Below are 13,694 nucleotides of genomic sequence, written 5' to 3'. Positions count from 1 at the left end.
TAGGTTTACATTTATCAATGGTCAAAAAAACACTTTAATTTTCTCCTAATATACATTTCACATCAGAGTCTGAAAATGGTTAGTTTGAAGAATCAGTCTCTCTAAACTCCTCCTTTCCGTGAGCCTGCTCTGCTCTGATTGGTCAGACGGCCCAGTCTGTTGTGATTGGTCTACCGCTTAGAGCGTGAATTGGAAACCAAATGCCTATTACCCTATCTGATTTGCCAGCTCCTCAGCACATGTACACACAGTGATATTAAATGTAACGATGGTGTCGGTTTTACCATATCAATTCGAGTCCTCACCCTTTGAAAGTGCATGCAAAGTGGATTCGCAGCTCAGAAAATAGCATCTTCTCACCATGTCGACAACACTAAATTCTTCCAGGCTTCAGCTACAACTTCAGGGTTTGAGGGCGGGGCAAAGTAGACGTTGTCCACGGGCAGCCAAGGAAGACCATAGGCTGACATTATGCAAATGTTTTACATTGTTATGTAGGTTTGTAACAGAAAGTGAGACTGAATTTGCTAAAGGCGACTCTTTCTTTTTGGAAACAATAACTTTATTTGTAGTGCATTTTGATCTTTAAAACTTTGCAGACCTTTAACATTCACAAACAGCTGTATTACACACTACATGAAAGGTATTATTCGAAAAAGCATGATTGGACACTTTAAAGTTTATTATTTCTGTGATAAGTACTCTTTTTAAAAGTGTGCTAAAGTGTACTTTTTCACAAGGGTACATGAGATATCTAGAAGCATGTATTGCTTGTTCTGTTGATTTTAGTCATTAAATAAACATTATACTTTAGCTTTGTCATCACTATTATATTTCATAAAAAGTTCAGATTCATTACAGACTATTATTCCATAAAGACTTAAGATGCTATAAAGAAGGGCAGCTTATCTAGAGCGACCCTTTAATGCACTTTTTCTTAGTCTTATATGGACTTCATTTCCTGTATGACCTTGCAGCAATAGCCTCTCCTGATTTAATTGTGATACCCTTTTAAGCACAGTTAATGTTTGTATTATCCCTAATTTTCCATTAAAGTAAACGTCCTATAAAGTGTCAGGGCTGCATGTTCCACGGCTAGTTCATCAGGGGTAAAGTACGTTTTAAAAAAAGATTGACTACATCGTTAAGCTAGCTACACAGCTAAATGTTTTGTTGGGGAAACCATAACAGGAGGTACTTAGGACAATATGACCACAGTGTGTTACATTTTACTGAATGGTTTGGACAACAAAAGTAGAAAATGAACTGTGGACAGTCTGAGGGTCTGGCCTCCGGAAGAATGGGATGAAGGAGGATATGTGGAGGATCTTTAGGAACATTTACAGAAGATAATGTGGGCATGACAGTATGTTATGCGCTGGAAATGACCTAATGGTATTTGTATTTAAGGCATCAGAAAGGAATGGCTTCTCTTTGCATCTGGACAGATTTTTTTTTTTTTTTTTTTTTTTACTAGACATTGTGGGGCGTAGACAACACTTTATCAGGGTGACATAAATTTATACGTTTGATTGATTTGACTTTGAAAGAAAGAATGGTAACACTTTACAATAAGGTTCATTATACATTAGTTAACTACTTTAGTAGACATGAACTAAGAATGAACAATACTTATATAGCATTTATTAATCTTAGTTTATGTTTCTTTCAACATTTACTAATACGTCAAATGTTTATTTGTTAACATTAGTTCATGCACAGTGAAGTAACATGAATGAATGAATGAATGAATAGTATTATGCCTAATAAAATACAAATTTACATTTGCTTTTGTAATACACATTCATGACCTTATCAGTTATTTTAACACTTTAACAAACTTTTTTTAAATAATAACTTTCCATGCCTCTCGAACGGCCACATTTCCTATTCAATCAATCCCGTTAAATATCATGTTCACTCGAAATTACACCACATTATGGAAGTAAAATGCTTTACAAATGCAGACTTTAATAAATGTCAACAATTGTACACTTCCACAAGGTGCTATTTTAAGTCCACATCAGTTCCAATATTGAGGTGATAATGACACAATCAGGGCGTAAAACTAACTTTTTTTGCCACACCTGCCAATGGCCGGTGACTTGAGAAAATTTACAAGTCATAAATATTTTTTTTACCGGCCATGAAACCAAATGGCCGTTTCATGGCCAAATATGACACCAAAAATGTAGATAACAGTGAAAATTCACAATTCTCTATTCCAATGTTGATACCACAGCTCAAACTACTAGCCTAACTAATATACATTTTAAAAAATATATTGTAACGGGGTTTAGATGTTATGGGAAGAAGGAGGCGGGAACCGGCGGACATTTAACAATATTTAATAATAAAACAAACAAATACAAAATGAAAGTAAAAGCCAGCAGCCCCTCACGGACGACTGCTGGCAACACAGAACATCAAATAAAACACAGGCCTGTTCCTCTCTCTCTCTTCACTGTCGTCGCTCCTCCTTTATGCTTCCGCTCCTCCGTGAGAGATGCGAGACCGGTGCGTCGCGCAGGTGTCGCTCATTATCAATCGCGCCACCGGCCTCGCGCCGTCCTCCCACGGCCCTCGACCTCGTCGTGCTCGCCACATACCCCCATCGCCCCTCGCAGGCCGGGGGGTACCACAGAGGCTGCGCCTACTCCCCCCCCCCCTCCCCGGGGGGACCGATCACGGCGGCTGCGGTACCTGGGCTGGAGGTATGGATAGACGAGGTGAGGGAAAAGGAGACGGAAGCACGAGGAGCGACAGAGACGAGAGAGGGGAGAGAGGAAAAAAAAAAAAAATTCTTGATCCGGTTCCCGGACACACTGCCGCTCGGTCCTCAACCAGCTGAGAGTCACTCGCGGTGCAATGCGATGGTACTGGACATCCGTTGGGGGACGGCTCGACACTCGTCCGCCTCCTGGCGGACGGCGATGACTCCTCCTTCCGAGGGCAGCCGGCAGCGAGCCTCCCGTCCCCTGCTCCGCCCCCATCATGGCCGACGGCAACAGGCTCCGGCCCACGGCGAACGGGAGCGACTCCTCCGCTCCCTCGCGGACGGCAGCCACCCCTCCTCGGCCCAGGAGTACGGCAGCGAAGCGTCCGTCCCTCCTGATCTTCTATCGCTCCAGCACCATCGCCTCGGGCAGCAATCGGCGGCCACGGCTCCCTCGTGCTGCCCGACCTCCTCAGCACCGCGATCTCTCCCAGCAGCGAGGGCTCTCTGACAGTGCGTCCCTCCTTCCTCCCGGGTTTCGGCACCAATGTAACGGGGTTTAGATGTTATGGGAAGAAGGAGGCGGGAACCGGCGGACATTTAACAATATTTAATAATAAAACAAACAAATACAAAATGAAAGTAAAAGCCAGCAGCCCCTCACGGACGACTGCTGGCAACACAGAACATCAAATAAAACACAGGCCTGTTCCTCTCTCTCTCTTCACTGTCGTCGCTCCTCCTTTATGCTTCCGCTCCTCCGTGAGAGATGCGAGACCGGTGCGTCGCGCAGGTGTCGCTCATTATCAATCGCGCCACCGGCCTCGCGCCGTCCTCCCACGGCCCTCGACCTCGTCGTGCTCGCCACATATATATACAGTATATTAAAGACAAGGAACTGTAGTTTTCAAGTAGATTAATCAAAAGAAGATATAACAAAAGTTATACCCAGTAAAACACAGACAGTATAGCAGAAATATTAGGCTGCTGTCACTTTAAGACCTAATTCACAGATCCAATACACTGATACCAGTACACATCTTTCTCTACTGTTAATGTTCACTCAAGACATAACCGACTATGTTTACTAGGATACTCGCTAACATGGGCATTTTTGAAACTTTTTGTGAATTTGTCCGTTTAAGTGCAACAAGACGTGAAAAAGTGTGTCTGAGACGTAGCGGCGTTCACGTTTGTTTACATTTCAAAAAATATTACCAGCCAACTGGCGATTGACACCATTTCATATACTGTTATATAGTTCATTTAGTCTGTTCATTTTAGGCCCTGGATACAATGGTTGTTTTCATTGTTTTCCAGGGTTCTCAAGGTGTTCCTGTCACGTACAGCCCAACGGATCCCCTACATGACCAGCTGGAGAGTGTTACGTCTACTGTGTATAATCCTGCTGATTGTGTTATGGTTCGCAATAGCCTGGACCTCCGCTGTTTGTCAGAATCCAAACAGACATCACGCTCTCATCAGTGTGGGCTTCACCACTGATGGGCTGCAGTTCAGCATGTGTCTGCTGGACCGCTGGGACTACATGATTGCTGTGGGTGAGTGAATCTGTTACCTAAGAGCTTCCTTTATGACTATTTGGCATTTTAATGAGCACCAGCTTGAATATATTATCAAACAGAATCAAAGAGTCTGGATGAAATGTTCCCAAAAATGGATACTTATTTAAAGAAAGAAAGTAGAGAGAATCTCTTCAAGGCACAGTTTACAGAAAAATTAAACTTACAGCATCACTCAAACTCATACTGTTCTAAACCCGAATGACTTTAGCAGATGTTTAGTAGAATGTTCACACTGCACATTTCCATATAATGAAAGTGAATTTACACCTAATGAACAGCTAATGTGATATATTCCAAGTTTTCTGCAGCCACTTTGTGTGAGGATAACGCAAACTGTCTAATCAACCCCCTGTGAAAAAAGAAAAATGCTTAATTGTATAGAAATGTGCACTTATAGTGTACTTCAAATATTCAAAGTATTTAATAAAATATCAAATAAAAGGGCACTTAAGTGTACTTTTGTCATGCTTTATAGAAGGATACTTACTTGACTAATTAAAAAACATGTCAATTATTTTTAACTATATTTTGTTATTCAATATTACATTTAATATACATTTAAATGTACTATGTTACAACATCATTTTGTTTACCATAAATGTGAACATTCGGCAGAACACTAACTATTTTTCAAAGACACTACAAGTAATTGTGAAAATATTTAAAGATGTACTTACAGTAAGTCGTACTAAAGTGGGTCAAAAAGCATTGAAACCTTTAGCTATTCCATACTCTTTATAAAAGTGTGCTGAAGTGTAGTTGTTTTTTAAAGAACCTTTCAACCTTTAAATAGCTGTTTGCTGACAGTTTGTAATCTGTAACATCTGTGATCGTCTTTGATGTGACAAAAATGACTTCTTATAATCTAATGACTTGATTATAAGTATTTTGTGCTTGAGTTTTCAGTAAGTGATGACAAAACTAGAATCTGTTCTTGTAGATACTGAGTCCTGACAAATGAAGTGCATCTTGCCTAAATTGTAAGAGTAACATGATAGTATGCTAATCCGGACATAGCCATCGTGGTAGACCATTGCAGGTCATTATGTTTGAAATACCACCCAAGGAAGTGATTAATCAAGTCTGGCTTGGCACTAATTGCAGACATATAGCAGAGCTCACAGGAAGCATCAGCCAGGCTGTGACGAATTGAATTCAACACAAATGTTTATCCTGATGTATTTTTCTCAAGCATGGCAAATTAAAATGTGCCCAATCTAACACCTGGATCAGTAAACGTCACATTGATGATGACAGATTTTCACTGGGGGAACACATGTTTATTGATGTAAGGCCAGCTGACTGGATGACATTGTATAGGGTGTGCCAATAGGGGATGGGGAAGTTGAAAACTTTGGACTACCTTCCACAGCTTCATTTGTAATTGTCTGTCAAGCAGTGTCCAGAGAATACAAGCAATCTAGATGCCTTTTATTGCATTCATTGAATGTCTTTTTCTCTATCATTCTGGTATTTTCAATCTTGCGCTATATTGGTTTGTAACAGAAAGGTTTTGACATCCACATCATTCTCTGGTTGATCTGGGAACTGGTATGTCATTTGGGTTTTAACTCTTTACTACCTCTCACAAACAGCTGAGTTCCTGTTCCTTCTGTGGGGTGTGTATCTTTGTTTTGCTGTGAGGACCGTCCCCTCAGCATTTCATGAGCCACGCTACATGGCCATCGCAGTGCACAATGAGCTCATCCTCTCTTTCATATTCCACATTTTAAGGTGAGTGACTGCCATCGAGGACTTCCTCCTTTCCCTCCTATCCCTGTCTTATCATTATTAAAGAGGACCTATTATGCTCCTTTTTACAAGATGTAATATAAGTCTCAGGTGTCCCCAGAATGTGTCTGCGAAGTTTCAGCTCTAAATACCCCACAGATAATTTATTGTACCATGTTATAAATGCCCATTTTTGAGTGAAAGCAAAAACATGATGTTTAGACAAGATGGCTGTCAGACGCAAGTGTTTTTTGCTAGTATTCAGCCCGACGCAGTTATCATTTTCACGTCCTGAGGCAACTGAAAAACAAAAAAAAGATCGTTAAAATGGGGCCCTACATGCGTATCGATTGTGTACACACAGTGCGGGTACATAATTATGTTCAAAAACAATATAAAAGTAAATTTTGCATAATAGGTCCCCTTTAAGTCAATATCTCTCGCACTTGCCTTCACTTGAATACATTAGACTAAAAGCCAGATGCTGTTGGTATATGGACTCTCATCTGAAAAAAATAATAATAAAAAAACCTGCTGCATATCATATGTTGTGTTTTGGAAGATGGTCCTTAGCATGGGATGCTTGTGATCTCAACACATTGTTTAAGTCAACCTCTGTGAGCAGCTCTTGCCTTATTTCCCACTGAAGCCAAGCAGGGTTGAACCTGAACGGTACTTGAATGGGAGCTCAAAAGAATGGAAGAGCACCATAAAAGTAGTCCATATGACTTGTGCTCTGTATTCCAAGTCATTTGATAGCTGTGTGTGAGGTACAGATCCAAATATAAGTTGATGTTCTGTTAAACTGATGTTCTGTTAGGGTTCCGGTATAGAATATAGTTGCAAAGTTACTTATAGTCAGTAGAATGTCTGTTAAGGGACCATCAAAAAAAATATGTTAACAGATATTAAGCAGACCGTCTACTAATACTCTAATGAGAGTTAGTTGACATGTAGTTGCAAAAATACTTATAGTTAGTAGAATGTCTAAAGTGGACTATCAAAATAAAGTGCAAATGAATATCCATTCTGATAGGTCAGTTTACTATTGATATTATTGTTTAAACGCTGTCTCTACATTTCGGGCTGTGGAGTGAATGAATAACTTCAGCGGTAATGAGGCACTCATTCAGGCAGGGACTTAGCTTGAACTTTTACACAAGATAAAGGCGGTTGACTTCAAAGGCAGGTCATGTGATTTTTAGAAGTATTGCATTGCTCGGTGCTCTCTCCACTGTTTCTACAGTAATTAATCGTAGTACGGAGCCATGGGATAGTGTTAGTTAAGGATCTGTATTCTTGTGTAACAGCATCCATGTCCTTTCATCATAAACATTAATTAATGTATTGTGGCAGCCAGTGTTTTCAGCATACACACACAGTTTTCAGCATACACACAGTTCACCTCAGCAATCTAAGAAGGTGATGTAACAACAGTAAGAGGAAAACTTAATTTTTTTAAAGGTTCTTATTTTCTTCATATGTACGGACACGTCCATTCTATTCAGTGTATCAGTCATCTCAGAGGGACCATCAATTTCCAACCAGATTAAAAGAGCTGAACGCAACAGAGCTGCAAACTTCACAGCAAACATAGTCCCAGGTGAAGACAGTCTCCCAGCAGGCCAAGCACAGATAAACCTGAAGAAAAACTCAGCATAAATCTAAATATAAACCCTTCTATATTGGAGCAGTGGCTTAGAAGTTTACAAGCTCTGACGTGTTGAGCCATAGTGGTCATTGCAGTTTCAAATTTCAATTGTTTTCATCCAAAGATGGCAGACAAACCTGAAGGAAATAGTGACAATAAATCTCTTTTTATTCAGTAAAAAAGTAGAAACAGCAGTGGTACGAAACAGATGCATCTCGCTGAAATATTATTTCAACTAAGTTTTCAACTAAGAGAATCATAGGAGATTGAGTACCGACGTGTTAGCTTTGCTACATGCTAATCAGCAGTCAGAGTTAACTTTTTAGCATTTCTCATGGGCACAGGAATTACAGTAGGGGGGCTGTAGCACACCCCGTTTTCACAGCATTGTAAATGCAACCCAAATTGTTGTTCATATAGATTTAATAATTTTTAGCATTTAGTAATTTTTTGTAATAAACTGTTAGTGGGCTATTAAAAATTGTTTTTTATATGTTGAATTATTGTTTTTAAAACATACTCGAAGAGTGTGACATCATATTGTGACAGTTGCAGTGTGCATACAAAATAATTTGCATGCTCTACTCCTTAGCGCAAGTCCCCCTTCGGTGTTGTGTTAGGTAGGCAGGCCCTCTTTCTCTCCCTGTCCCTCTTTTATTGCATGTGACAGTGTAAACAGCTCAAAACCTAAAGCTGGACAAAGTTTTAACATTTACCCTCATCACCGACGATGGCTGTGGCGATACCATATTTTGAAATGTCATGATTCAATCACGATTGCATCAGTATGTTTATTTAATTATGTATGCGTTCATATGAAATAAGTTTAATTAATGAAGAAGTTGGTTGTCTGAATAAGCGTTTTGAATGTGACCAGAGTCACTTGAATATGATGCATATGTACCAGACAAAAGCAGAGAGAAAGATAAATTCTGATTCTGCATATTCACTCTCTCCTTATGTTACCTTAACCCTAACCTTAGTAACATAGGACCCTTTGTCTTGTGCTCATTATGTGCCATTTAAAACTTGGGTAACACAGGACCCTGGAAACATAGGAATGTCTCATCAAGTTTCAGCCACGATCCAATTATGATAATGAATTAATTTTTTTGGGAAGTACACAAAATTGTATTGTACAGAAATTGTAATGGTTTTATTTTGTTCAGCCTTTTGCCAAGGTGATTATACATTTTTCTGTAAATCCACCCACAGGTTCACTCTAGCCCCTGAGCTGCACCCGGATTGGATGCTAATGCTATTCTTTGCTCATACACACTTGACAGTGACTGTCACTTTGGGGTTACTGCTTGTGCCAAAGGTAAACCCACCAAGCAGCTTTCATTTTTGATCATTTGTTGGCTAAAATCAAATTTTACAGAATCTCTTAAATATCCATGCCTTTTCCACAGTTCTTGTTTGCGGGCACACATCTAAGAGATGACATTGCTACAGAGGCCTATGAAGATGAATTGGACATGGGGCGGTCTGGCTCATACCTGAATAGCAGCATCACGTCTGCCTGGAGTGAGCACAGTCTGGATCCAGAGGATATTCGGGTAGGTGCCCTGTTTTCTTTCCTGCTTCTTTTTCCTCTTGACTCTCTCCTGCCTTAGTAATTAACTAAAATTTCATAATCTGCAAATAACTTTTGACCCCTTGTCCTATAACCGATGAAGATACTGAGCCATGGCAGTTTTTTATTGCAGACACCAGAGGAAATGGGCCAGCTAAGTTCTATTAATGGCTGTGGCGTAAGGTCTTGCGACAGTCTTTGGGAAAAACGTACCAACGTGAGCAGAGGTTTTTGTTTGTTTGTTAGAGCTGAAGAAGTCTCTCACAGAAGACCCACATTTTGTTCATAGGAAGGGCACTTTGCTAATAGGATAAAGTTCTGCACTTGGTATAATATTTGTTGATTGACTTTGACATGGCTGTTCTAAATGCTTTGAAGTTCTTCAGAGGCTGTTTCAGACCTAACAATAAAACACAAAATTTTCATATTTGACACCGTCCCAGACTGTCCTGTCTTTAATTAGTGTAAAACAGCATGTTGGTTTGGTCTAACGTCTTCGAGGCACTGTCTGTAGTTGCATATAATGACTTCTGCATGTTTTCTGTGCAATAGAGCGTCTGCTTCAGTGTAACTAGAATCATTTTATTTTTACATTTCTACATGCAGACATATGTTGTGAATTAATGGCCCGTTTTGTCTTTAAATCTACAGGAAGAGCTGAAGAAACTCTACTCCCAGCTGGAGATATATAAGAGGAAAAAGATGCTGGCCAACAATCCTCACCTGCAGAAGAAGCGCAGCTCCAAAAAGGGCCTAGGCCGCTCTCTCATGCGCCGCATAACTGAGATTCCAGAGTCAATGGGTCGTCAGTGTAGCCGTGAGGACAAGGACCTGGGTGAACATGGGGGTACCCGCAACAGCATCTGTGTCTTGAGAAAGAACCCTTTTGACCCCTCACACTCTGTTAAGCCTGCCAAAGATGAATCCTTGAAGAGCAAAGTTTTCTCCCTTAAAAAGTCCCACAGCAGTTATGACCATGTTCGAGACCACAGTGAGGATTCCAGCAGTTCGATGACTGACAAGATGGAAGTCGCAACCACAGAAGGCTCCCTCCTTGAAACCTTAATGGGCAAAAAGCTGGTCAAAAAGTCCTCTGAGAAGATTGATGCAGCCAGTGAGTCAACAGAGTCAGTTCCCTTGGTGTGCAAGTCAGCTAGCGCTCACAACCTGACAGCTGATAAGAAACCTATTCACCCTAGAACATCCATGCTGCAGAAATCTCTAAGCGTTATTGCCAGTGCCAAAGAGAAAACACTTGGTCTAACAGGAAAGGCCCAAGCAGTGGAAGATTCAACAAAGAAAGCTAATCAAAAGAACAAGGATGTCAAGACCTCAGCTGAAGCTGAAGAAAAGGAGGGTTATCCAAAGATGATTGTCAGCCAATCAGTGGAGTACAAGCAGACAGCTGCCAAAACCGGTATAATGAAGCCACAAATGAGCGGAAGCCAGCCCTCCATTTGCTCCGAAACAGCCAAGGGGAAAGATCTGTATGACCTTTCAGAGGTGTGCCCTTGGGAACTGGAGGACTTGCCGACCCCCTCTGAAAACAAGGTCCAGAAACATGTGTCCATTGCCCCTGAACAGACCACCACAGTCCATGGAAGTAGCAACAAAGCGACAAAGTCGCAAAAGCAAAAAGGCACAGAGCAGTCACCCTCTATGGCCAGGCATCCAAACCAGAAAGTTGCAGACAGAACAGACATATGTCCATGGGAGGAAGGAAATGAGGACCATAGTCAGGCAATGGTGTCAAAACCTAACTCCACTAGTAAGCCTGCCATATCCCAACCCCAGGCTTCCGGAGAGGTCCCCAAGGTTCTAAAAGCTGACATCTGTCCATGGGACTTTGAGGAAGTGTCGAGCAAGCCAAAGGACTCAGCTTGCTCCCCTGATAAGAGCAGACCAAAAAAGGGCACCACACCAGCTGAGATCAAAGGCAAAATAAGCTCCTCGCCTACTGAAGTCAAGGGCAAGGGCAAGGGTAATACACCTACAGAGGGCAAAGTAAAGAGTGTTCTCCCCGAACCTACTAAATCCACAGGCAGCTCACTGCAGCCGCCCCCTAAAGCAGAAGTGTGTCCATGGGACTATGAGACTGTCTCGGGTCCAATCTCTGAAAAGACCCCTTGTTCCTCTCAGGTTTCTAAAACAAAGGAGACCCCTGCTATAAAGAAGGGAACTTCCCCTGTCAGAAAATTAGAGATGGAAAGAGAAAAAACAAAGGATCCAGATGATGACAAAAAGAAATCAAACACAAAAGACAGGTTCACCTCTGGCAAGGCGAAAGAAAGACCTGTCAGCCAGTCTGCACTGGCTGAAGTTTGTCCATGGGATGTTGAGAGTAGTCAGGAAATTGTCTCAATGGAAAAACAAAAAAGCCCAAATGTTGCATTAGCAAAAGGCAAGCAAGCAGATGTATGCCCTTGGGATTTTGAAGACGCCGCAACTAGTAAAGAAGTCAACAGGAGCAACAGTCCATCTACTAGCAAACAGATAAGTTCAAATTCCAAAGGCAGAGTTACTAGTGGCGTTAAAATGGCAGATGTCTGTCCTTGGGAATTTGACGACCAAGCATCAACAAAAAAAGCATGACACTTTACCTGAGTGAACCGTTAGTTAGTTCTCATTATATGTGCTTTTTCTTTCATAAATACACCATAGAATATAAACTCTAATAGATTTTTTGGTGATTTGGAGAAGAAAATCAACAAGTCGCACAAGCTGCCTTTCTCTTCAACCTTTTGTTTTCCCTTTGTGTTTTTTTGGAATAAAAAAGAAAAAAATACAAAAATGCAACAACTCACCAGGCATTCCAGATTCTAAAGTATTGGTTGAACCTTTAAATAGAAACGGTAGTTTACAATTATGCAACTCTTTATGTGCAATGTAAACAAGATGCCTATACTCACCACATGTATACTCATTAACATTTGAACCCTCATAACAGCTGCATCTGTAGCCCCTCCTTGACTGTGGCTTCCACAAAAGATTGTACAAGTTCCTGAGTGTGTGGACCATGCATGAAGTGTCATGGAGTAAGCCTGATCCATTTCCTTGTTTTGATTTGATTCATACATTATCGTTTGGTTTGAGTAAAACATTTTTGCCAAAGATAGCGGTAAAATCCAATAAATCTTAGAACTCAAACCTCAACAGCATAATAGAGTACCACTACATTTGTACAGTGAGCCGAATTCATATGGCTGCTAGAAAATTACCCTGTAGCACTTTAGTAAAGAAGAAAGACAGATGTAAACTGGACATAACTCCATTCATATTTTCTCTTGTTTGTCTTTTTGGCCTTGGTGTTTTATGCTGTTCCGCAGTGAGATCATATGTGCACATTTGCAACACTTTTTTTTAGATTTCTTGACTAGAAAGAAAGCTAGTAAAAAAATAATAATAATAATTAAACATTTCCAATGCTTCCAAATTTGCTGATATATTATCCTGAATGTGCCTATTTAAATAGTCCTGTACCAGTCTTACTTTGTATTGGGAGATGTGAAACCTTTGTCATAGCCCATAAATATTTATTGAAACACTTGATGAAAATCAGCATCTTATTTTTGAAAAGAAATGAAGTTTAGTTTATATATTAGCAATGTTACAAAATTGTAAATGCTTTTTGAATGGGGTATGCTAGGGGGAAAAAATCCACTACTCAGTTCGTGGGACCATAGATATAATTTCTCTCAGCGTAGGGCACAATCATTTAGGTTTCTGCATCTATAATGACTTTCCTTTTTATCTTTTACAATTAGAACACTCATGATAATATACAAAACGTATCAAATTCCAGTCTAGGTCATATCAAATTCTGACCCAAGCCTTAATTTCTTTATCATGTGTCTGGTATTTTTAACATTTTATGATGATTACATCAGTTTACAAATAAAACTCTAGCTTTTACTGTATTGTTTTTTTGGAAATTGTACGATTTCTTAGAAGAACATTTTGAAACATCCCCAGAGACAACTGATGTGAATTCAACAATCTATCTAAATTATTGTTGGAATGTTAACATATCTTGTATGCCTTCTCACATGGTCATTGGTAATTTGTAATGATGTCAAGGTAATGGTGTCACAACACATGAGGCATGAACTGCTGTACAGTACAATGCCCAGTAATGAAATATTCATATAAATGTTGACATATCGCAATTGCAAATGGTTTTGACCCAATCTTACAGTAACTAAATGTTTTTTTTAATGTATTGACAGATTCTTGTGTTTTGTATGTGCGCACTAAGAATTAGCAAGAATACAGAAGAAAAGGTTATACCATGTACATATGTTATGTGTACCAAAGAGGTTAAAAAAAAAAAAAAAAAAGGACCTAAATATATAATTCTTGACATTCTGTGAAAGAATCAAATGATGTCACACTTCCATCTCTCTAAGTGGGTAAATTGACCAATGATCTCTGGGTATC

General features: G+C 40.1%; 1 protein-coding gene across 1 annotated transcript in view; it reads left to right on the top strand.

The window, feature by feature from the left end:
- gpr158a (G protein-coupled receptor 158a) overlaps window positions 1–11,849 on the top strand; it is a gene marked incomplete at both ends in the record, with an annotated part of 101,496 nt that extends 89,647 nt beyond the window's left edge. Inside the window, 6 exons of the mRNA XM_081352089.1 lie at window positions 4,037–4,275; window positions 5,895–6,033; window positions 8,897–9,002; window positions 9,094–9,240; window positions 9,391–9,474; window positions 9,909–11,849. Coding sequence (XP_081208215.1) covers window positions 4,037–4,275; window positions 5,895–6,033; window positions 8,897–9,002; window positions 9,094–9,240; window positions 9,391–9,474; window positions 9,909–11,849 — 2,656 coding nt within the window. The remainder of the gene's footprint in view (window positions 1–4,036; window positions 4,276–5,894; window positions 6,034–8,896; window positions 9,003–9,093; window positions 9,241–9,390; window positions 9,475–9,908) is intronic.
- Between the last annotated feature and the right edge of the window lie 1,845 nt (window positions 11,850–13,694).

The sequence above is a fragment of the Scardinius erythrophthalmus genome, assembly GCF_964197995.2.
Source record: "Scardinius erythrophthalmus genome assembly, chromosome: 22".
In the NCBI taxonomy this organism is placed as follows: Eukaryota; Metazoa; Chordata; class Actinopteri; order Cypriniformes; family Leuciscidae; genus Scardinius; species Scardinius erythrophthalmus.
The sequence above is the reverse complement of the archived record's forward strand: the minus strand, read 5'-3'. Positions and strand labels throughout refer to the sequence as shown.